Source organism: Rattus norvegicus, chromosome X (assembly GCF_036323735.1).
Source record: "Rattus norvegicus strain BN/NHsdMcwi chromosome X, GRCr8, whole genome shotgun sequence".
Lineage (NCBI taxonomy): Eukaryota > Metazoa > Chordata > Mammalia > Rodentia > Muridae > Rattus > Rattus norvegicus.
In genome coordinates, this window is record NC_086039.1 from 28,637,851 (window position 1) to 28,662,751 (window position 24,901).

The window sequence follows — 24,901 nt, forward strand, 5'->3', positions numbered from 1 at the left end:
GGGATATGATGTAATTATGTTTTCATTTAATATAAAAGACAAGAAAAAAAGCAGGCTGGCATTTTCCTCTCATGTCCTAGCATCCTGGATGAATCATTAGGTTGTTCTGGAGTTCTGTGTTTCAGAACACCTGAGAGAGGCACGAGTTTATTGGAAACTGTCTGAAATGTCACAGAAAGCAGACTGGTTTTCTTTAGCTTTGACCATTGCTTCAAAAGTCACCCAGCACCACACTCATGCCACAAACTATTTCAATAATAAAGGGACACAGCTACAATCAATTGTGCTGCAGGCCTACCTTAAAATTTACGGTATTTCAGGCAGCAGTTTTGCTGTACTTATGCAAAATGTAACTGAACAGCTTCTGCTTCCCAAGCATTGGGCACTCTGTGTCCATAGACCAAGTGAGGCTTAAGCCAAGCTTTCAGATAGATCCCCTAAAAAGGCAACTGTATCACCTTCCATGCCAAGAAAGACATAACTAATCAATCTCTGTGCTGTAGAGCATAAGCAGGGCCTCTCAACACACTACTGATGCCAATTAGGAGTGGCTGCAATTATACATATGTGGTATCCACTTTCAATGCCAGTAGGCCAAAGACAGTGACAAGAACATCATTAATTTGATGTCAGCGTCAAACACTGCGTGCGATATTCAAATAAAAACAACAAAATAGAATATCCTGTGCATATATTCACCACAAGATATGTGGTAGATTGTTCAGAGCATCATTGTTCACAATGTCCACAAACTATAAACTAGTAAAATGCCCATCCTGGCAGAAAGGATACAATGTGGCTTATCCACATAATGCAAAGCTATATGGCAATGAGAATGGAAAAAAAAAGAAACACTTCTAACCATTTAAATCAAAACACATGAATTCCACAGATAATCATTTTGATACAAAAGTCAGCATATGACCCCATCAATGCAAAACTGCAAAACAAGATAAATCAGTCTTAAGGGTGACAGAATAGGTGGTATTTTGAGGGGAGGAGCAACTGGAAAAACGTAAGAGTCTTAGGTTGCCTCTTCTTTCTGGCACACATAGGTTCACTTTCTAGACATTAGTTGTAAACTTGCAAAATATGTGTACTTTATTCCGGGCATATAAACATTTAAACTGATATTTAAATAGAATATTAAACATGTTATAAATAACCACATTATATTTTAATTATATGTTTCATGATATTGACAACCTAAGTGTCTATTAAGTTGCAATTGACAATGTGAATTCTGGGATATTTATTGAATGTAATTCTGAATAGGCATGATGAAAAAAGAATGCAGCTTTTCTGGTATAAACTTGAAGAGATGTCAACTCTACATAAAGCTAATAAAGTTGCAGAACAGTAGAAGGTGTCTAGTATAATTTCTCAGAAAGATCAGGAATTATCTTCTTAGATATAAATAGTGGCTTTGACTTGATGATGAGGTTCTTAAGGGCATTCTGCCTAGTATATTTCTATGTTATGGAAAGTCTATTTACAAACATGAGTTATGTTTGTACTAAGAAATAAAAGAACCTCTGAAGTATCGAGAACAAAAGTGTCCTAAGTTGGAGTTTCCTATTGTCTCACATGTGAGGATCGGAGCTTTTGATGGATGGAGGAAATGATAATGGAATAAACATAGTGCCTTGCCTTCAGGGTTGCTAAGTAAACCCATGGATGGAGGTCACATTGGTTGTTTGCTGGCAATCTTAACAATTGATTCAAATTAGCACTTGTTTGCTCCACATTCAAATCTAGTTGTGGTGTGGCCACCGCAAACGGGATTCTTGGCCACACAAAGAATGTGTCTACAAAATGGCAAAACAACTGGATTTGTTTGATTAAATGAGCAAAACCATATACTCAGAGGGAGGGAACAAAAATCAAAACAGCTACACCCAGAGTAACCCAGTCAGATGGGTGGTTCACGAAATGCACCATTTCATTGAATCAACATGTTAGCAGCCTCACATGGACTCTGAGAAACACAGTTTCAAAGAAATGTTTGTAAATAAACCAAGAGGCTATGAAAGACACATTTTACCCACCATCAGCAAATGTTCTCTTACTGTTTATTATGGATCTGTCATTGTGTTAGAGGTCTGAAGATATGATACTACTTTCATAATCAGCAATGATGTTTTGATGGCTACTCTTACTATAATCCATGACACTGAACAATAATCTTCAATGAAGAAAAAAACATTGACTTCGACAAAACTGATTAAAACATAGCTTTCATATAATTTTCAATATTCTCCAATGAGTTGGAATATAGTTTAATATTCTAGATCTCAATTATGTATACAATTAGCAGTATTCTTAAGAAGATTGTTGAGATAAATATGAAATAATTCACAAATTCAATTTCTGATAACTGAGTACATGTGTTTCATTATTTATCCTTCAAAATGGAAGCATTCAAGAAAGCCATTGTTAAATATATTTTATTTATATTGAAATCACAGTGGATGTATATTGCCTTATTACCTGACTGAAACGTCAGTGTAAAAGTAATTTAGGCCATGAAAATATAAAACATCGACTTTACAGAGAACATAAAATAAAGCACAGCTTTCCTTAGGAAGTAAACGTAACAGACAAATAGAACAGCTTGTCCACAATAAGTTGCCTTTATGGATCTCAACTTTGGCTGCACATTACATTCAACAGAAACAAAAGTTCTAGAAATATCACCTAGTCACCAATATTTTTTTCAAGCTCCTCTGGTTACTGAAAATTTACTTGGTCTAACTAAATGAGAAACTGGATGGAAAGAAAGCCAGACATAAATGTCTTCAAAAACTCCCCAAATGATTCTTAAATGCAATGAGCACTAAAGATCACGGCGTCTAAATTATATTAGAAGTTGAGGTTAACCTTCAAGAAGTGTTCTGTAGAGACTCAGTGCTATTCAACTATCCCTTCTGTCCAGTTTTTGTAGATATTCAATCATGCTATGACTTCATATATTATGCAAGTTACATATAAATGGTCTTCAACCTAAAATGGGGTTATACTCTCATGAATTTATCATAATACGAAAGTGTCATAAGTAGAAATAATTGATACACATAAACTGTACAATATCCTAGCCCACCCTACCTTAAGTATGTTTTAAACACTAACCCCAGCTGAAGCCTATTTATTTATTTATTTATTTATTGCATGAGCTTAAGAATATGACTCCAGTGACTGATCAGCAGTAAAACCCTTATACAGAATGTTTGAGTCCCTATGTTCTATCCCTAGCAAGATGATAGAAAAAGAAAGAGGCGCAGAAGAAAGGAAGGGGAAAAAAGAGAAAGGCAAGACAGAGAAAGAAAAGGAGATAAAACGATAGCAGGAAAGGGGGTGAGGAGCATAGGGGAGAGAAGAGGAACGGGAGGAAAGGACAACATTAAAAAAAGATTAAGGTCATGTTCATGCACTGACTTTCTCAAATTTCTAAGGCCCAAGTACTTCCTCTCTTTCTTCCACTCCTGAGACTGTGAGATTAGCAGGATATGATCAAGCAATGATTGCCTACTTGTTTTCATTAGCCACGGTATAAATCAAATCTCATGCTTCCTTTTGCTGTTCGAGGAGTGTTTATAGCCCACAGAATGATCTTAAAGCTGACTTAAGTTAAGATCCTTGAGAACTATTAACATATTCTTATGGCTGGAGCATGGGAAAGCTTACTTTTAAATTTAGACATTTTTCATACTATGCATACCATAGTTCCAGACCTTTAAGTGAAGATTAAAACCACTGGCATAGATCACTATGTAGCTTTATTTTAAAATAGCAATGTATTTGTATAATTTATTCATTTAAAATTGCACTAGACTTTTCGTTTTTTTCTTTTTTTTTTCTTTTTTACTTTGTTTGCCCATGGATGAATTGTGTGTTAATGTACTTGAGTTAGGGCAGAGAACCACTTGTTGGAGGCAGTTCTGCTTTCTAACATGTGAGTTCTTGGGAATTGGACTGAAATCATCAAATTGGCCAAGTGCCTTTACCTGCTCAGTCATCTCACCAGCCCTAATTTACTAGTTTTTTTAAACTTGTTTCCTGTTTGTACCTTTTTAAAAATTAAAATTATTAGTTGACTATTTCATCCGTGTATATAATGCAATCTGATCACTTTGATGTCTGGCCCTTTCTTATGCTCCTCTATCTCTACCAATACCCTAACCCTTCTCCCAACAACTTCCCTATTTTTTTCAGCAAACTGAATTACATGATTTCATCTTTCAGGTAATTCTTGAATTTTTATCTTCCAGGTAATTTTCATTTAAATAGTTCTTTGTTTTCCCAATCTATCCTTCTAGTCTTATTTTAAAAGATAGAGTATCTATATGTACTTTTTGACAATTTTGAAGATGAAAGCCATTGATCCATTATTTTCTTTTAAAGGAATTAGAATATTAGAACTGAAGACAGGAAGCATGGAGTTTCAGAGACCCTTAATTACTGGTATCTTTGCAATAACACATAGATTTAGGACCCCAGCCAATTTCATACCACACTGAATACAGCTCAGTTCATAGGCATCTTAGGACTACAACTTCTCACTCAGGACAATTGGTTTCTTTTGAACATGTGTCATGTCTGGAAACAGCTTTAACTTGTGATATTTTGATGAAGGTGAGTGAGATGAGGTGAGGTGTTGTTACTAGAAAGTAGGGAGAAGAGGCCATGGATGCTGCCAAACACATCACAGCAAACGATTGGCTAACCCCAAATATCAAGTGTGCCAGAGATTTTTAAGAGATCTGGTTCTCTTTTGTTCTTTTTTTTATTGGATATTTTTTATTTACATTTAAAATGCTGTTCCCTTTCCTAGTTTGCCTACTATAAACCCCCTATCCCAACCCCCCTCCTTCTTCTTCTATAAGGGTGTTCCCCCATGCATCCACACACCCCATCCCGCCTCCACTCCCTGATATTCTCCTACACTGGGGAGTCAAGCTTTAGCAGGACCAAGGGCTTCTCCTCCCATTGGTGGCAAACAAGGCCATCCTCTGCTACATATGCAGCTGAAGCCATGGGTCTGTGTACCCTTTGAATGGTGGTTTAGTCCCTGGGAGCTCTGGTTAGTTGGTATTGTTATTTTTATAGGGTTGCAAACCCCTTCACCTCCTTCAATCCTTTCTCTAACTCCTCCAACAGGGAGCCTGTTCTCAGTTCAGAGGCTGCAAGAGTCCACCTCTGTATTTGTCATGCTCTGGCAGAGCCTCTCAGGAGACAGCTATATCAGGCTCTTGTCAGCATACACTTCTTGGTTTCATCAATATTGTGTAGTTTTGGTGGCTGTATACACACACACACACACACACACACACACACACACACACACACACACACACACTGAACATAGTGGAGCATGTGTCTTTGTTGTATGTTGGAGCATCTTGGGGGTATATGCCCAGGAGTGGTATAGCTGGATGCTCAGGTAGTGGACTGTCCAATTTTCTGAGGAACCTCCAGACTGATTTCCAGAGGGAGATCTCTTTTTCAACCATGTGTTGCATGGCTCCGTATCAAATATTATAAGCAGGAAAATCCATAGAGACTGAGTAGTTGGTTGCCTGGGGACCAGGAGTGAAGCCAACAGGGAATGTAAATGACTATTTGCAGATAATGAAAATGTTTGAAAATTAGATTATGTCAATGGTTAGAAACTCCGTCAAGTAGTTAAGAGTATTAGAAAACATTCAATTGCACATTCTGAGGCCAATATATGTAAATTATACAACAATAAAATCATTTCAATCCTTTTTGCATGTTTCATTTGTTTTTGTCCTTTACTAAACAAGAACTCATTTCATGCAGTAATATCTAGTTGGCTGTGAATAGTAATCTGTAGCAACAGATTTTATATGCAACCTGATATTTTATATGAAAGTTATTAAGTAGGTCCTTTTTATATGCATATTTCCACTTAAAAAGGGCATGATATTACAGTCTTTTAATTCTAGTCCTGGAGGCAAGATTCTTATGGTACCTCAAACATTGTATCAAGTTCCAATTTACCAGTAGTATAACATAGTTAGATCTTGACTTGAGAAAACAAAAAAAAAGTTGTCACTTTTTAAAAACATATTTGAGATTGAATATTATGAGTAACCCTTATTAGTAATTCCCACTTTCTAATCATTATGGCAAATGTGCAAAGGATTCAGGTACATAGGCCAAGGTCACGCAAAATGAATCCATGACCCAGGCATAATTCTGATCTAGTCTGTCCTCTGCTAAACAGTATGTTTGTCCCGACTTTTGACAGCATAGAAACTACTGGTCAGTGTATGTGTGTGTTGGACAGAAATTGAAAAGTAAAATGTATTTTGTTGTATTCTGTTCAATAAACAGAACTTTTAAAAAGCTTATTTTTATATTACTATTTTACCTCTGTTAACCCAAGTATAACATTTTCACTCCTGACTATTGCCAGCTAATTATAACCCAGACAACATACTCCCATCTGCATATAATTTCATTCATTGAATGTTATTCCACCAGATACTTAGCAAATGCCTGCAGACTTCGCAAATTACAAGCTATATAAATTCTTCTGTGAATATTTATATTATTAAGGTATTATCTACATGTAATCAAAATTGGGTTCTCTCTCTTTAAAGATACTGTGTTTTTATCTGATTTTTTTATTCAACCTTTACCTACTCCAAAGGAGCATTAAATAAACCCAGAATCTATGAAAGAGTGGGTATATTATGTAGTCACCAATCCTCCTGATTAGGAGTAAAAAATACTGTGCTCCAAACACCTTCTATTTCTTTGGGATTTATTGAATACACTTTAAAGGATGAAATGGAATCCTGGGAAGGAGCAGTGTTCAGAAATGAGTTCATTACATAACTATTGTTAAAGTTTTGGTAAGCATCTGCATAAATTAAGATAAGAAGGAAGGAGAGGACTTTTGAGGTATGAAGAGCTCTGAAGACAGGAGATCTTTCCTCGATAGTGATAGTCAAATACAGCACCTACATCACTGCAGTATTTGCCTATGAATGATTCATATGAAGCCACATTATTGTCAATATTTTCATAATATCATGGATAGCTTTGACATTTTCTTTAACCAACCATCTAGTATTTACTTTGTATAAATTACCAAAAATTCTCCAAGGAAGTATAATTCCTAGGGTTGCAATGGAGGAAAAGTAGGCAATGTTTGCCAGAATCAGTAAATGGTGATAGACTTAAATGCTGACAAGGGTGCAACTCCAATTATATCCCAGAAAATATCCTTCCTTGAAAATGATATTTTCTATTGTTTGGAAAAATAAAGTTTTGAGTATTTCTTACATGAGTATATTGTATCTGCATTTCTTACCCCCTCTCCTTGCTCCAAATCTTGTGTTTCCCCAACATGCTCTCTAATTCTTGAGTTAGTTGAGTATTTGCATGAGTTTTGGGCTGACTTCTTAGGATTGGGATCACACCTTTTAAAAATTGAGGAAAAACCTGGGTCCCCTCTCCTTTTGTATCCATTGTCTACAGCTTGTCACCTAGTGGTGGGGTCTTGTGAAGATTTTTCCTATCCACAGAGACATTGTATTTTCTTATGAGTGGATGTCTAAAAATGGAACATTTAAAAGCTCACTTTGGTTCCAATTACTTAAAAATAGTTAATCTTGAAACAATTCTAGAATATTAGACAATCAATCATGAGTCTCCTTTAAAAGAAATGTTGATACCTGAAGTATTATACAGCTGACATGAAAGGTCTGCAGTATTCACAATACCTACTTCTCCAATGATCATTTTCATGTATCAAAAGCTGCTGAGACTCAGAAAGCAAGAAGATAGAATCCTAAAGCAACAATAGAAAACATCCTCCCAGAAGTCACCATCCAATGTTATAAAAGTGAATCTTCTTCAGTTTTTCTCACAGGTGATCTCCCCTCATGAGTAGGCCATGCTTGCTAAGAATATTCCCTTGCTTGCACTTGACAGATATCTCTAACTAACTTGAACCTATGGTTTCTTAGCAAACCCTAAATCACAATCAGCTAATTAAAAGGGGGAAACTTGCTAGCATAAGCTAAATATGATACATTGCAATCAAAGAAAGTAATAACAGCAACCAAAACGGGCAAAGGAATTATTATAATTCAGAGGGGTGTTTATTCCCTGATCACTTCCAAAGAGAGTGTTTAGAAGTAATAATAAATTCACATACTATTTCTTCTCTATAATAACAAGAACAGCCTGCAGTTCATATGTATTTAACACACACATATGTACAGTCATTTGGAATGAATGTATAACCAAATAAAGACATATTTGGATTCCATATCATTACACTTGTCTCAGAGATATCACAGTACGCAAAAATACTATATGTTTAAAATTCAATTTTAAAATAGTGACTTAAAAAGAACAAAGACATACTCAACTTTAAAAAGCAAGAGCAACAAAAATAGTCTGTAAATGTTACAGACTATATAACAAAATAAATAATTTATTTAGTAATTCATTAAATAAATACTTTGTGTTTCCCAAAGACAACTTATAAGAATGAAATAATTACTTATAGACAAAATATTTATTGAAATATTCTTTTTTCTAGAACACTCAGTAATCTTTGTGTATTGAGAATAGTATCACCAACCCTACCTAGCTTTCTAGGAATCAGTATTCTACATTCAAATGAACATGTATACCTTCTTATATAATTGGTTCTTTTCACTTAACATAATTTCACTTACCTTTCTTCTAGTTCCACCCTCTTTTTTGCTGCAAATGCTACGGTTTCATTCTTCATTATGATACAACATTGTGCACATATATATTTTATTTATCCATTCATCTGTTATATAATCATCTATGCTGCTTCTATATCCTTAGTATTGTAAACAGTGCCACAATAAACCTGAAGATACAGTTGTCTCTTTGAACTAATGAGTTCACTTTCTTTGGATGTATGAACAAGTGTGGAACATTAGATCACAGTAAAGGTCCATTTTCCTTATTCTTTTCTTTACTCCCTTTACAGCCTTTGGTACTTCTTATCCCCTTTCAACTTTGTTTCTGATATATTTGTTTCAGCAATAAACATTCACAAATATATGCAAACCTTGGACACATTTAAGTTTTAGAGACATATTCTGTGTTCACTTTCTTGTGTACGTTTAGCCTATTATGTACTTGCACGCCTAACCTTCCATTTCTTCCAAATTGAATGATGTACCTTTCCTAATGATGTTCAGCTAGCCTTAATAATTTATTCTCAAAGACAATCTTAGAACTTAGACCACCTTAGATCTTACTGTTACCACCATTTAAACACTTGTCACTTTCCAGGGAATAGGAGTGGATTGGGAAATTAAAAGCTTTCCATTCCCCCATGTATCTTTCTCCTCTAATTTTCACACTCATCTTCTTGGGTAGATAGTATTATTGTCCCTGTCCTACCCATGAGGAAATTGTTATGAAGCAGGAGTGAGGATTAACACTGGCAAAGTTCAATATTTTCATGAAAACTATACATTGCATAATTTAATGGCTATTTTGTTCCTTTAGAATCAATTTGAAGAATCTGTAGTACGTATGCAGCTACAGAAATATGTGTATTTGTATAAAAATGTATAAATTCAGGTACTCAAAAGATCCAACTGTATCACCAATTAACTACATGAACATTCCCTGCAATGTTTCAATAATGATGCAAAACCCAATTGTTCCTGCCACTAATTATGAATTTATTTCTTAAATGATAAAATTGTAAAATAAAGTAAAACCAATCCATGCTTTATTATAGTTAAGAGGTAAAAGTATATGTAAATTTAATAGCTAAATCAGAAGCCCCTCCAAGTGAACTGACTTGGTTAATGTTGCTCAAACAAAGGAAAGAGTGCTGAAAACATGCAGGCAATGCTCTGAAAAACTGAGGAGAATGTCAGTTTTCAGTAAGAAACTGAAATTGGTATGGGCTAGAAAAGACCTGAGCAGTGGTTCTCAACCTTCCTAATGCTGAGACCTTTTAATACAGTCCTCATGTTGTGGGGTCCTCCAACCATAAAATTATTTTTGTTATTTCATAACTGTTATTTTGCTACTGATATGAAATGTAAGTATCTGTATTTTCCAATGGTCTTAGGTGACCCCTCTGAAAGGGTGACTTGACCCCCAAAGAGGTCATGACCTACAGTTTGGGAACCACTGGATTAGAGAGAAGTCAACTGGTCCTGTAGTAAAATCAGGGTGATTTCTCCTGTAACAGGTTTGTAAGTATTCAAGTAGATTTTCAAATACATTGTATGGTATATGACACTTGCTTACTTTGTCCTTTGTGGCATTAGAATAAGTGTTGTTATTATAATAGTCTTGGGGTCATGGTTGGTTGCATGACAGGCGGTTTTCTAAAAGAGTCTAAGAAAAAAGACTTTGGTCTCTTTTTTTGGTGGACACCAGAATGGTGATAGAAGACACAGGGGACAGAGAAAATATCTGATAGAAGCAGAGAAATCACACCAGTGATTGTACAATTCTGAATTCTGGGTGAGCTTTGGGTTTTAACAAGAATGGGAATTCAATCCAGGCATCTTGATATGAAAATTCTGGAGAACCTTAAGAGACTGTTTTGAGTACATTGGAGAAACTTGACCATTCACTTAAAAAAAAAAAAGATAACGTTAATTGCTAGACCTGAGCTGTAGACAATGGCATAACACTTTCTTAAAAATGAATTTGAATATATCAGCATATGCAGTCAACTAATTTGCTGACTTTAAGACAGCCTCCTAAACCTATTATTGCCTGTAATGAACGAGTATATGCACTAATCACAACATGCAGTCTTAACAGTGCTCACAGCATCTAAAAAAATCATGATACAGGGATTTTTCTCTAGACTCAACACATTTTTCATTCTGAAACCTGATTGGCTGTTCTAAGTGCCCTGCATGGTATAAATTGGGGCACAGACTTGGAAGAAACCATCGGATCAAGCATCCCTGAGCTTCAGACAGAAAGTCACTGAGCATACACTCAAGGTATGTGTATTTCATTCATAATTTACCATCTTTACTGTGGTCATTTCTTTCTCTGAATTTCATGTTTCAAAAGTGTGAATGTATTGCACATTGCTAATACTCTGTGCCATCCACACCATATGTACTTCTTCAGTTTTACTATAATTAAATTATAGGCTCAAATCATTGAAATGAAAATTTAACTTTATAGTACAGTAATGTGTTTGTTTGCACTTCTACACATTTTTAGGTCAAGCATTCCAATGACTTTTGGAAGCCAGATTTCACACAAAAATGTGTATTTGCTTTTTAATTAAGATTCTGTTTTAACAGACTGAGGGCTACTTCTGTATACAGTCTTGTTAAATCATATCAAGTGTGAATGCTTTTTCTTATTAACTCAAACTCTGAGGCAATAAGGTTTAGAAGGTAGAAACACTCGATGTACTTTTCATAGCCAGCACCAATACATTTTGCATTCATATCCTAAAAATACCTTTAAGGTGTTGTCAAAAATGTGCATATTTTAGGATAGCCAGTTCTTGCTTCATGTCTGAAGAGCCTTAAGATATAGAATATGTACAATATAGTTGACAAGTAAGAAGAGGATGCTATTGGCTTAAAACAGAACTTGTTAGGTAGAAATCATTCCACAACCCTTAAAGAAGCTTAGAACTCTAGCACTGTTCTCCTTTTTGGTTTCATCATGTCTTTTGCTTCAAACCTGAAGTTCAAAGATGTTATGCGACTTTCTTGCCTAAAATTGTACATGTGGACCTAAACCCACTCTGCCTTTAATCCATTCTTGAAAATTATTCAATATTTTTCTTAAATAATTAATCTATGTGTTTTACAGTAGCAATGCTCAAGTGGGTTGTGCTCCCAAAATACATTTCAGTCTCTTCTTGTTACAAAAGTATAAAACCATGGTCATTTGGTTGTCTCTTCAACTTTTATACTCAACCTTATTTTTTAATCATTATTTATTGATTCCATCTAGCTACTAGGCATCTATAGGCTGTATAAGTATAGAAAATAGTTTGCAGCATCATTATTGTAGACCACTTTTGGTCCTCTAACTTGTTAACCTTCAACTTAGTTTAAAAAACAAAACAAACAAACCACCACCACCACCACCACCACCACCACCACCAAAAAACCCATTGCACTATTAGGACTTCAGAAGCAATGATACAGTTTGAAAACTGGAAATCCCATATGATTATCACTTTATGAACAAGGGCCCCGCCTTATTTTTTATTAACAAGACATTAATGTAAATTATATACATTTATGAAACATACTTATGTTCATGCTTCTATTTTTTTAAATGGCTGGTGTTGATTTACATTTCAGAACCATCAAGAAATGGGGACCTGGATCTTGTTTGCCTGCCTCCTGGGAGCAGCTTTTGCTATGCCCGTGAGTAAAACACCCCATTTACTGATTGTTACAATTAAATTAGCTAGGAATGAGAAATCTGGTCCAGTGGTTGGTAATTTTCACTGTGTCATACAGTACAAGATCTAATATGCCCAAGTATCTAAGTGTTGAAGAAAGAAACCCTTATGGAGTTTGTTAAGAAAAGCAGGAACAACTCCACCATAGATTGTGATTCAGTACAGCTGAAGTGGGGCCAAGCACTCAACATTTTAACAAGCATTTGACCCCCAGGACTCTCTCCTGTAAGATTCACTTGTAAACAACACTGCCCATCTTTACAAGTAGTTATCCTTTTGAAGGGATCCTTGAAAGGCTTCCAGAGAGGGTTTACTTGCTTAGGCAAATATAACAGCCAAAAAATAAAAAAAATCTCTAAGGCTTAATTCCTCACAAGTTCAAAATTTCTTCTTGCCCTCAGATAGCACTGTTGTTAGTCTTAAGGGGGTAACATTCATTCTCTTCTGGTACCATGTCACTGAAACCCTCTCCCTTTGGTGAATCTGGTTACTCCTTATGTAGGATTTGGCATTAGCAAGGTACTAGAATCCTGCCTGCCTGTGCCAAATACACATCGACAGCATGCAAATACAGTACCATATCTGTACCAAAGTCAGGATGTCTGGTCCACTCTCTAGACACAAGTACATATAGCAGAAGGCTTGGATCACATGCTGGCAAAACTCTTTGGTGGTATAAAGAGCAGTTGATACTATTCTTGTATACCAGTAAGCTTGAACAGCAGCCTCTCTTCTCTCACACACAAAAGCAGGATTTTTGTGCTCTGCATTCCTGAAATCCTAGTCCTCCAAGGCACTCACTCAGACATTTACAACTCAACACTTTGAATACCCCACTCTCAGAGAACTGACATCAACACTGTATAGGGAAAAGAGCCACCCAACTGTTGTTAATTTATATTCAGATGAGGGCGAATAAATCCGATTGCAAAACATAAGCATTTTGAAGGAGTGAAGTTGAATTGACCCTTAAGCAGCTTTGTGTTCTAGAGTTTTCTGCTTTATGCTCACAATTTTCTGTCTCCTGCCCCCATCCCCAGGTGAGGGCATCAGAAACTCTATAAAGTAGGCAGTAGTCAGGACCCTACTTTGAGAAGCACAGAGAGTCCTGATTTAGAAAATTGTTCAGGTTGCCTTTTATTTGGAACTTCTAAATTTCTGCCATAAATCATTGACAATAAAAAGGGTTGACCTTGAACTTCAATAAATCATTATTTTATTGTCCAGGGGATGGATTTAGAATGTTTATATTTTATTAGTCTCATCTTGTTCTCACATTGAACAATAGAGTTGGTGTGTTATTTATTCACTTTGCATATTAATTACCTGGAATCCCTTTGATTCTTGAACTATTCACCAGCTGATCTATAAAGGGACCCTTTATGAAACAATTCCTGGCTTGTTCTTTTTAAATTGTCACAGAAGCAGACCTCTTTTCCAAACATAGAGGAAGTTTGGTCAACAAGTAAATGAATGGGTACAAAAGGAAAGGTCCTTTGATGATTAATGGGTTTAATCCAATGATCGCGGGAGGACAAATGTATGCTGCTGTCTGCATCTAGGACTCCCAATAAAAGACTATGGCCTCTGAGGAAGTTATGTAGTAATTCAGAGACTCTTTAAATTGAGAAGTTTCCTCCTTCAAAGCATACATGCTCAGATTAAAAGTAGAACTCAGATACATTCTGTACTATGTATTTATATATATATATATATATATATGTTTAAAATAGTTGTAGATATCTTTAATGTGAACAATTGCATATTGACTTAATCTCTTTCTTTCTTTTGCCATTTCTCCTTCTCCTTCTCTTTCTCTTTCACTTTATCTTCCCCCCTTCCCATAAAAGCTACCACCTCATCCTGGGAGCCCTGGTTATATCAACTTAAGCTATGAGGTAATTTTTCTATTTACTAATTTTGACTATTGTTTGAGTTAAAGATTCCCTGAGTTCTGTAAAGTGTGGTGTATTGATTCTTCATTCAAGATGTTTCTCAAATGCTCACACTTTTTCAGTTCCTACCAGCAGCTTTAAGCCCTGACTGATGTCCTCAAACCTGCATTTCTCAGCACCTTCCTACCTGGTCACTCTGACTCAGCCTCTACTTTTAAACCTAGTTATAAATGTTTCCACCATGAACTACCACTCAGGAAGGCTCCATGATAGGGCAGAGACTGAGCTCAGCTTCAAAAGTTTTGTTCTATGCCAGCCTGTAAAATTCAAGGTGTAAGTAAGATGTTAAAATCTTCTCTAGCTGGAAAAAATTGCCGATTCAAAGACATCCACACACTGTGTGTGATTCTCATTGGCTATGTTCAGTGATCAGTGAAAAGTGGTTTACCAGAGTCTAGACAGAGTGATGGAAAGCAGAAATGTTCTAGAAACAGAGTTTGGGGTTCTACTAAACTGCAAACTATATGACCCTGGGAAAATCAATTTTCCCCCTCTGGAACTTTGGCTTTCTCACCTAAAGAAGGGAAACAATGATAACTACATTTCCAAAAAGTATCATCCAGAAGAGCATGAAAAGTGCTGTGTCACTCATAACTTGAGTAAAGTTAATAACTTTTGTCTATATTGATTAAATGATGTACTATATGAAAAAGCTATCTGAGACTAATAGGATTATATTGTCCAGAAGGAATGAAAGTCTTATCTCATGGGATCAGATAAAAATCCAAGTCTGTTAACTCATATATGCAGAAGAAAAATGTTCTAAGAGTCTGAGGCAAATTTTAGTGTTTTATCTCAAAAGGTTGATTGATATATTTGACCAAGAAATCTATGTCTGAAGGATGAAAGACAATGTTTCTACCACATTTTTCCATTGTGATATCAAATAAAAAGTGATTATATCACATTATTTTAAGTTTTAAATTGTTTTGCTCTTGCAATGAAGAGGATTAAATGGAATTAAATTAAATTAAATTGAATTAAATCTTGTAACTTCAGCTGAGTGAATGAACCTACCTGAGTTTTCATAACATTACCTATAAAAGGGATACCTGTCTCCAATCATGCGAGAAAGCATGAAAAGTGTATGGGATGGATATAACACAGTGCCTGACACATAGAAAGCATCCTACAAATGTTTACCTTCTTCTTTCTTTTGTAGAAGTCACATTCTCAGGCTATCAATACTGACAGGACTGCATTAGTGAGTCTATATTTCATACTGCATTAGTGAGTTTAGTATTTAGTTCATATGTAATTAAACAGAATCAAATGCATTCTAATGTCTGTTTCTCTTAAGGTGCTTACCCCCTTGAAGTGGTACCAGAGCATGATAAGGCAGCCGGTATGTAAATATTTTGTTCTTCCTTCCCTTAAGAGAATAGGCATGCATTTTAAGTCCCTTTTAAACTGAAATATCATATCTACTCCACCTTCATACACTAATGGGAATTTTAGTTGGTAAAAGGTCATATCTGTGTACACTGTTAGAAATTCTTGCAAAGGAAAAATGACTAAAATATTCATAAGGTCATAATAACAAAACACTACTGCTACTTCTCCAGTTAGAAATCAATTGAGCCAATGGTAAACCTGACTCTTTGTTTCTCACCAGTATCCTTCCTATGGTTACGAACCCATGGGTGGATGGCTGCACCACCAAATCATCCCTGTGCTGTCTCAACAGCATCCCCCGAGTCACACCCTTCAGCCTCATCACCACCTCCCAGTGGTGCCAGCTCAACAGCCCGTGGCCCCCCAGCAACCAATGATGCCAGTTCCTGGCCACCACTCCATGACTCCAACCCAACACCATCAGCCAAACATCCCTCCATCCGCCCAGCAGCCCTTCCAGCAGCCCTTCCAGCCCCAGGCCATTCCACCCCAGTCTCATCAGCCCATGCAGCCCCAGTCACCTCTGCATCCCATGCAGCCCCTGGCACCACAGCCACCTCTGCCTCCACTGTTCTCCATGCAGCCCCTGTCCCCCATTCTTCCTGAGCTGCCTCTGGAAGCTTGGCCAGCGACAGACAAGACCAAGCGGGAAGAAGTGGTGAGTATACCTTGAAACCAGCAAAAGGGAAATCCTTGGAAAGTGACTTAACAGAATTGGCCCCAGAATTCTAAGTTTCAAAATGAATCAGGCTGAGTTGCAGAAACCATAGATCTTTGCTTTTCTTAGTCCTAGCATACATTGTATTTGTTTTGTTTTTACAAATGAATTTGTTGACATGGCTTCATAATTAACACCCTGGGTCTTATGGTATATTTAAATTCTAATTAAAGAATTCTTACCAGTATATGTATTACTGAAAATCACCCATTTTAAGAGTAAGAGAACAGGTGAATACCATTTTACACACACACACACAAACACACACACACACACACACTCACACACACACACACACACAAATACATCAGAGACTTGAGTAGTTGAATAGGTTAAAACTGCAGGAAAAATATAAAAGGAATAGATTTTTGAGAGCAAGGAGGACAGATATTGAGCAAGCTTAAAGAGGTAGATGGAAACTATCTTTTCAAGACATAAAGGGAGACTGCCTGTCTAAAGTGATCATTCAACTTGGAAGTGGCTATTAGCAATGCTGTTAGATTTCTCTTCAGTACTAGAACTCCACAGAAATAAGCATTTGACAAGAGTTTCTCAGAATTTAGCATTAAGTATTCCTATGTTACAGAAAGCTCTTATTAAACAAATGAAAGAATAGGTAATAAAATGATCCTTATGCACAAACACATAAGTAACATATATGAAATCATTTAATTATACTATACACATGCACTCAAATGTGATTCCAATTTATAGATGCCATTAATGACTTGCTACTCAGAATCAAAAAGAAGTGAGGAAGACATGCTCTAGCTTGGGAGCCAGGACATCTAGATTTTTAGCCCTAGCTTTTCCCTCAAAAGAGAGGGAGGGAGGGAGGGAGGGAGAGAGGGAGGGAGGGAGAGAGAGAGAGAGAGAGAGAGAGAGAGAGAGAGAGAGAGAGAGGGGATAAGATACCATGTTCCTTCCACTTTGAAGGTGCTTTCCCTCTTTAAGATGGGAAAGGAAAAGAAAAGCAGATAACTTCTAACACTAAGAATTAATGCCACCATTTCCTTATATACTGTCATGAATGTCTTCCCAAATGTAAGCCTGTTTATGGAAATGAGGCAGAACTTTTGAGAATTGACTGGAATTGAATAATTTCGTAGCTAGTACTGATAATACTAAACTAAGGTACATGCTCTCTGCAGGCAAATTGGGTTTATTTGTGTCTTTACTAATGATTAACACTGTAGATTTGATCATGGGTTTTATTTTGCCAAAGCTCTTTGTGGAAACGTGACTTCATGTAGGTAGTTTGTCCACTTTAACCTGAGCATCCTCCTGTTCAAAATTAGAGTAAAATTATTGATGATTGCCTAGAGTTGCCTTATGGAAAATAAATTAATGGCATTATTGCAGGCAACCCTTGATGCAAGGTGGCAGCTACTAATATATTATTAAATATGTCTTAGTGTTTTCAGCCTAGGGAACTTCTATTTAATGGCAAGAAACTTCAGAAATTACAGAATCACAGTCAATGGTTGTACATTGTTTTGAAAAAACTGAAGCCATAACTTATTATTGTAAATGGTATTCACTAGGAATGTTTGTAAATTATGTTAATTGTTCCTTTTGCTATATTTTTTCAGGATTAAAAAATTCAGAAAATGAGAGAACCGAAGTGGATACTTTGGTTGTTTTTAGGAATAACTCAAGAACACAATGATTTGTGCCTACAATCACTTAGTAAATTCTGTAACTAAAAATAAGTATCATTAGCAGATAATAAAATGTTTTAAAAATCATTCATGTCTTTGTGTTGAATTAAATTTAAAATTTCTTATCACTTGAGAGAAGAACTTATAAGTGAATATTTGTGACTAATATAGGGACTGGTCATTTGCTCCTACAAATTGACCATTTAGCAGGCAAATCATGACTCTATGTCTTCTTAGAGAATCTTTATATTAGCTCAAATATTTTCTTAAAATAGAAATCTGTACATCATTAGCAATAGCTGAGAAATTTAAAAGAAATTGTTAAGCATGGCTAGACACTGAACCTGAACCAAATGAAGGCAAGTTTAGAAGAAATATTCTTTACATTGAAAAAGATAAACTTTAAGGAATATTTATGTTCTAAATCAAATTAAGATTTGGAACTCTAGCTTTATTCTTCACACCACATCATTAATCAAAATCTGGTCTTTTGATCTCATTCCACAGAAAAATATTTTGAGTGAAACTGTGTGATATATATGGTAATTCACTGAATTTGAAACTATTAAAAATAATTATTTTTCCTAAGAAAATTAATAATGGAGCCTCAAACAGAGAATTGCAGTGATTTTATACACAAGTCATTTCTTTCACTTCATAATCTTTAAGTTGATGAAGTCTACCACATGGTCTTCAAAACGTTAACAGATGCGTAAAATGGACTCAAAACAAGTTTTCTTTCCCACTCATATTTATATTTGAATCATTTTTCCTCTTACACCCACACAAAATTGTAAACAGTCCTTGCAGGATTTATATTACACAGCACCCACAGTAACTTTATTCCGGTACCTTCATGATTAAGGTTCCTCTTAATCATTTTCTGGAATGAATAAACATAGCTTTTCTGAGAAGGTATAAATATGCAAACAACTGAGTTAACTTTAAAGAACTAAAATGCAATAGGAGAGGTAAGAACGCATGTAATCAATTACCATAGGCCACTTTCAGCTGAGTACATATCTCTCAAGCACTCACTAAACTAGGTATTACTGTCTGAGACAGGGAAAACAGTAACTCCCTATCCTTAGGGTTCTAGAATCCACCAAAGGGATGCAGTAACTTATCCATCAATAGTAAAGGATGTTCAAGTGGCATTAATCCTATGGCATGAGTAAAGTAAAAATTCTATGCATATAGCAATCACTATTAGTAGCTGCTCATCGGCTTGCTCACAACTCATTCTCCACTGGTAGAGCTGGAACTGATTCCAGCACGTGGCCTTTCACCTACTTGGGATAGAGATGTGTCCTCTCTACTACCCAGGAAGTGGAGGCCCATTCATCCACACTAACTTTGCCATCACTTTCCATTCTTCTTTTCTGTTATAAGTTGAGGGATAGGTTGTGGTGGATCATGAATATAGAATGAGGGCAAAGGACAAGTTTCCTGGGAGAGAAAAAAAATCTTAGGGATTAGTTTTTTCTTTTCTTAAAGGATGTATGGATACACTCTAGAGAGCAACTGATGTTCTTTTGATCATTTGTTTGAAGCTGTGATTCATGGAGCTCTGTGTGCTATCTTGTGATCAAAAGTTGAAAGTAGAGAAAGAAAACCTCCCGGGAATCTTGGTGGAATCATTGTGTCCTGAAATTCCCCATCCCTGGGACAACTTACAGCTACATGCTTTCCTATTTCGATGAGAAGCAGGAGCTGTGGAACTTAAACAGAATTACCACTTTTGTAGCCCTGTGGCATAATTTGACTCTAACTCTTCATGACTATCTCTAAAAGATGAGGGTACTGGTACTTGCCTCAGATCATGGACAACTTACAGAATGTGCTGGATTCTTAGTAACCTAATGCTCGACTTAGGAGCACTGCACTTGTGTTTAGCTGCTTTCTTTCGTAGAACTCACACTCTCAGGCTATCAATACTGACAGGACTGCATTAGTGAGTATATATTTCATACCGCACTAGTGAGTTTAGTATTTAGTTCATATGAAACTAAATTAAATCAACTGCATTCTAATGTCTCTTTCTCTTAAGGCATTTTCTCCTATGAAGTGGTACCAGGGCACGGCAAGGCATCCGGTATGTAGACACTTTGCTTTTTATTACTTTAAGTTAACAAGCATGCATTTCAAATCTCCTTATTAATTCAAACATTTCTATTTCAATGTTAAAACTGTTTAAATTCTGTTGGAGGTGATCATGGAGTTCACAGTCATACTATAATATCTATGTGGCAAACCTGTAAAATTGAGGGTTTACAATAACTTTTGATATTAATGAACATCCATCTTTAATAAATGCCTAAACCTTTGTTCACATGAACCTCGTAAACTTTACTTTTGGGTCTTTATACTCTTTATAATATTAGGTTTGTACCATACTGAAGAGTTCAACTTCTATAAATAATGATTCTGGGGCTGGGGATTTAGCTCAGTGGTAGAGCGCTTACCTAGGAAGCGCAAGGCCCTGGGTTCGGTCCCCAGCTCCGAAAAAAAAAAAAAGAAAAAAAAAATAATGATTCTAACTGGTAGAAATGTGCATTGTTCACATATTAGAAAATAAAATGGAAGATATAACCTAATAATCTAATTTCAACTGATATCTCTATAAATATCCACCTTATTAGCAAATATTGAGGATGGATAGTTTTTAAAAATCTGGAAGTAACTATCTTTTATCAAAGACAATAATGGTTGCCACACTACTATACTCAAAATGTAGATACATACGATCACAATGCAATAGAATGTTTAAACTAGAGCTATATATTAAGTGGTAATTAGATTTTATACCAATGATGTTTAACACACTAGTCATGTGTGGGCATTTATATTTAAATGAACTAAAAAGGAATAAAATTTAAAACGTAGTTTCTTGGCTATAGCTGCTATATTCTAAGTGCTCAGGACCCATACTAGGCAAATGAGTACCATTTGGGACAACATTGCTAATAGAACTGAGAGTTTTGTCACTGTTTCTCTATGTACTACTTTCTGAGGCAGACAAAGCAAATTTATTAATTCCAAGAGTTGAAAGCAAATATGACACAAAACAGATTGACTGGTTAAATGTGAAAACTTTCAGTTCTCCATAAGAAGTTATTTCCTAAGCATGTCAGTAATCATTATCTTGAAAGAGGATTTTTACAAGAACTAGAGTATTCTTTTCCTTCCTTGTCAAAGCATGTACACTAAGATGGTTTCTCCTCTAGTTCCCTTCCAATAAGGCCAATCTGGAATTGAAATAAATTCATTTCACTGATTATAATAGAGTTGTTTAGCACCAAACGAGTTGTAATTCAGACTTTGAACCAGCCACATCTGGACCGGAGGTAGTTTAGGTCTGGCCTTCATCTGCAGCTTCACTGGCAAAAGGTGAAAATTTAAGCTGAGTAAATAAACTGAAACCAACACATTTATTTTGCTGAATTCTGACAGAGATTTATTGGCTATAACTGCTAGAAAATTTTGCATTCTCTTTTGTTCATGGTTCAAAAATTACAGTGTACTGAGGGAACATACATGTTTGCACATACATATGCCCATTGGGTTCACCTATAGAAAAAAGCACATGTGTGGAGACATGTAGCATTTGAGTAACATGACATTTTAAATAAGCCTTTTCCTCATTGCAACCACTTAGAGAATATATGGTGATGACATGAGCTTTTACTTACAAGGCATATTACAGTTTATCTAATAAAATTTCAGGAAATAAATCAAGTTGCTCATTTTTCCCCATGAAACATGTTTATACCTACTTTTGTAATTCCATACAAAAATGTATCTTCAGGTTTTCCCTCAGAAATCTGATCTTTGCCCCTGGGTAGTACACTAAAGAAGGAAATACCAATTCTGAATGTCAACACCAAACTTTAAATGTTATGTAAAATATTAAATAATTTTGTTGATTGTAAGAATAATATGATGTTCTACTTATCTTTACAGCTTAACATGGAAACCACAACAGAAAAATGATTCAACCACTCTCCTACCCTTGCAGAACACAATGGCATGTAGTAGTATTCAATATTGCTTTAATAAAAATCTCACTGGCTTACATTTGTTGTGAAGTTCTTGTTATTTGTCATTTTTCCTTTGGGGGGATTTGGTTTCTAACACATCTCTGTTTAAAAAAAATCTGTAACCTTATCAGTAGGGGTTATTGGCTGAAATTTAGTTATTCAAATATGCTTGCTGTGAAGAGTCCACAAGACTTCTCTCAAGTGCAAAGCACCTGACACTTATAAAAGATAAATAATAATTGAGGCTTCTGGGAGAGAAAGGGTGGAAGGTACATAATATTTGCCTCCTTTATTTACAAAATGAAAATTAGTAAACCACTCCTACAAATATCGCTGTCCTTTAATGGAAAAGTAAATGGAATGGGGGAATGAAAAGAGAGGGAGAAAAAGAAGAAAATAGTGTGGGGTTAAGTATTTTATCTTTTTCTTATGAGTTAAAAATATCTCAAATAGCATCAAATTACCTCAATGCCATGAAAGATCCATAATTCTGTATTTGGGCATGGAATGTGAGTGTGCTGGGGCTATTCAACTGTCCATCCAAGTTCAAAGATGGGTTCCAGTGTTGTGACTTTACAAGCAGAGCTTCTGGCTTTCAATTATGAACACAGCTGTGGAAAGTTGGACAAATCTCTTGTCCCTGTGTCTCAATTTCTTCACCTATAAAATGTACTGACATCTTTATTTGAGTCTTTTTTGGGGGAGGGGATAGATTCTTTTCCCATATAATACATTCTGAACACAGTTTCCCCTCATGTTTCCACTTCTCCTAACTCATGCAACCTCCCCTCTCCCACAGATCTCCTTCCCCTCTGTTTCCCTTTAGAAAAGAGTAGGCCTTCAAGATGCAACAAATAAACGTGAAAAAATAAGATATAAGACAAGGTGAAAGCCCTCATATTGATACTAGACAAGGCAATCCAATTGAGGAAAGGAATCCTAAGAGCAGGCAAAAGAGTCAGCCGCATAAACCCTCCTCTCACTATTAGTGGAGTCTTATAAAACCAGAAAGCTAACAGCCAGAATGGCCATTAAATTCAATCCCTGCTGAATGCAATTATTTATGTGTGTGTGTGTGTGTGTGTGTGTGTGTATGTGTGTGTGTGTGTGTGTGTATAGCACGTGTATGTCATGTATATGGATGTTCAAATGTTTGCACATTTATGTAAATGTGTGTATTCATGCATCTGCAGCCAGAAGTTGATGTTTCACCTACTGCATTCCACATTATCATTATTATTTTTTGAGACAAGTTTCCTCAGTAAATTAGAAGCTCACTAATTCTTTTTTTTTTTTGAGTCCCTTCTGTTTTTCACTCTAAAGCCAGAGCTATATGGCCAAAACTGCTGATCTCTGATGCTTGAAGTAGCTGAACACCCCATGTGCCCCCAACTTATTCTATTACCAGTTTTCTGTTTTCTCTCTCTCTCTCTCTCTCTCTCTCTCTCTCTCTCTCTCTCTCTCTCTCTCTCTCTCTGCCTAACCATGACTTTCCTGGAACTTACTCTGTAGATTGACTTTGAATTCAGAGATTTACATGGCTCTGCTCCTGGAATTAAAAGCATGTACCACCATACCTGGATTTTGAAGCTCACTAATTCTTAAAGGCTAACTGGCCAGAAATTTTCAGTGATCCACCTATTCAGTGATCCACCTATTCAGGACTAGAGATTCCAGATGCATACTACCATACCCTTTTTAATGTGGGTGTTGGGTATCTGAATTAAAATTCTAATGTTGCCTAGCAAAAACTTTACCAACTGAGCCATCTCCACAGACCCCGCATACAGTTTTGATATTTGCAAAAGGGCTCTTCTATATATCTCAAAGAAAGTTTAGAGTTGGAAGTAGAATTGACTCAATGTTTTTTTTTTATCACATAAAAAAGTTTTCCATGCCAAAGGCTCCAATGTGGTGCATGTTTAGTATTTATCAATCGGTAACTCCTGACATTGTTATCTAACACATTTTTATTATTAATTTAATATTTTTTATTTTACACTCCAGATTTTGCTCCCCTTGATGACCACTGTTTCACATTCCATGCCTCCTTCTGGTGACCCCTGTCACCAGGAGGATGTCCCCATCCCACCCACCCCACCCACCCCACCCACCCCACCCACCCCACAAGACCTCTAAACACTCTGGGGTCTCCAGTCTTTTGAGGGTTGGGTGCATCTTCTTGGACCCTGTAGTCCTTTGCTGTGTATGTGTTGGGGGCCTCATATCAGCTGGTGTATACTGTCTGTTTCTGTGTATGGTGAATACTGTGACCTTGAATGATCTCCACCAAATCAGATTTTCCAAATGCTGTTCTTGTTTACCTCCAATACCAACCTCACTCTCCATTCCCCAACCTAGGGAATGGTATAAATTCACCATGTGTACATAGTGATCAATATCTGAGTATTTTTCTATGTGTACCCCAAGAGGCTTAACATCGAATGGAGAAACCATGGTATTTGTTTGATGCAGATGTATTCACAACACATCTTGGGAAAGGTCTCTGCTGAGAATTAAAGCTCCCGTGGGTGAGAGGGCTGATGCACAAGGATGGATGCTCTCCTGATACATGGTACATGGAGGCAAGCAGAGAGGGTGTGCACGTCATTTTGAGGAGTATCTTGAGTCATAGATAAGCCCCCTGTCTTTCTGGATTCCAGTGCATTGATTGAAAACAAGTACAA

The 24,901-nt window shown here is 36.2% G+C and overlaps 2 protein-coding genes across 15 annotated transcripts in view; one reads left to right on the forward strand and one right to left on the reverse strand.

The window, feature by feature from the left end:
* Positions 1-24,901, reverse strand: part of Arhgap6 (Rho GTPase activating protein 6) — a 536,433-nt gene that overhangs the window by 111,939 nt on the left and 399,593 nt on the right. The gene's annotated exons all lie outside the window — the stretch shown is intronic.
* On the forward strand, positions 10,953-22,249 carry Amelx (amelogenin, X-linked). Of its 7 annotated transcripts, none has more exons than NM_001271074.1 (7): positions 10,953-11,006; positions 12,342-12,407; positions 14,296-14,343; positions 15,701-15,745; positions 16,016-16,453; positions 20,225-20,269; positions 22,138-22,249. In NM_001271074.1, the coding sequence occupies exons 2-7, from the start codon at positions 12,354-12,356 to the stop codon at positions 22,165-22,167; spliced, it is 660 nt and encodes a 219-aa protein (NP_001258003.1). In that variant the 5' UTR covers positions 10,953-11,006; positions 12,342-12,353; the 3' UTR covers positions 22,168-22,249. The 7 variants fall into 7 exon arrangements, with proteins under 7 accessions (NP_001258003.1, NP_001258002.1, NP_001258004.1 ...); NM_001271073.1 differs by having other exon boundaries at positions 16,088-16,453; NM_001271075.1 differs by having other exon boundaries at positions 16,379-16,453.

Excerpts from the sequence above, each read along its gene's own strand:
- Amelx (NM_001271074.1), top strand. The coding sequence starts at position 12,354 with ATGGGGACCTGGATCTTGTTTGCCTGCCTCCTGGGAGCAGCTTTTGCT. Across the intron at positions 15,746-16,015 it reads AGAGCATGATAAGGCAGCCG|TATCCTTCCTATGGTTACGA; the intron begins GTATGTAAATAT and ends GTTTCTCACCAG. Across the intron at positions 20,270-22,137 it reads AGGGCACGGCAAGGCATCCG|CTTAACATGGAAACCACAAC; the intron begins GTATGTAGACAC and ends TTATCTTTACAG.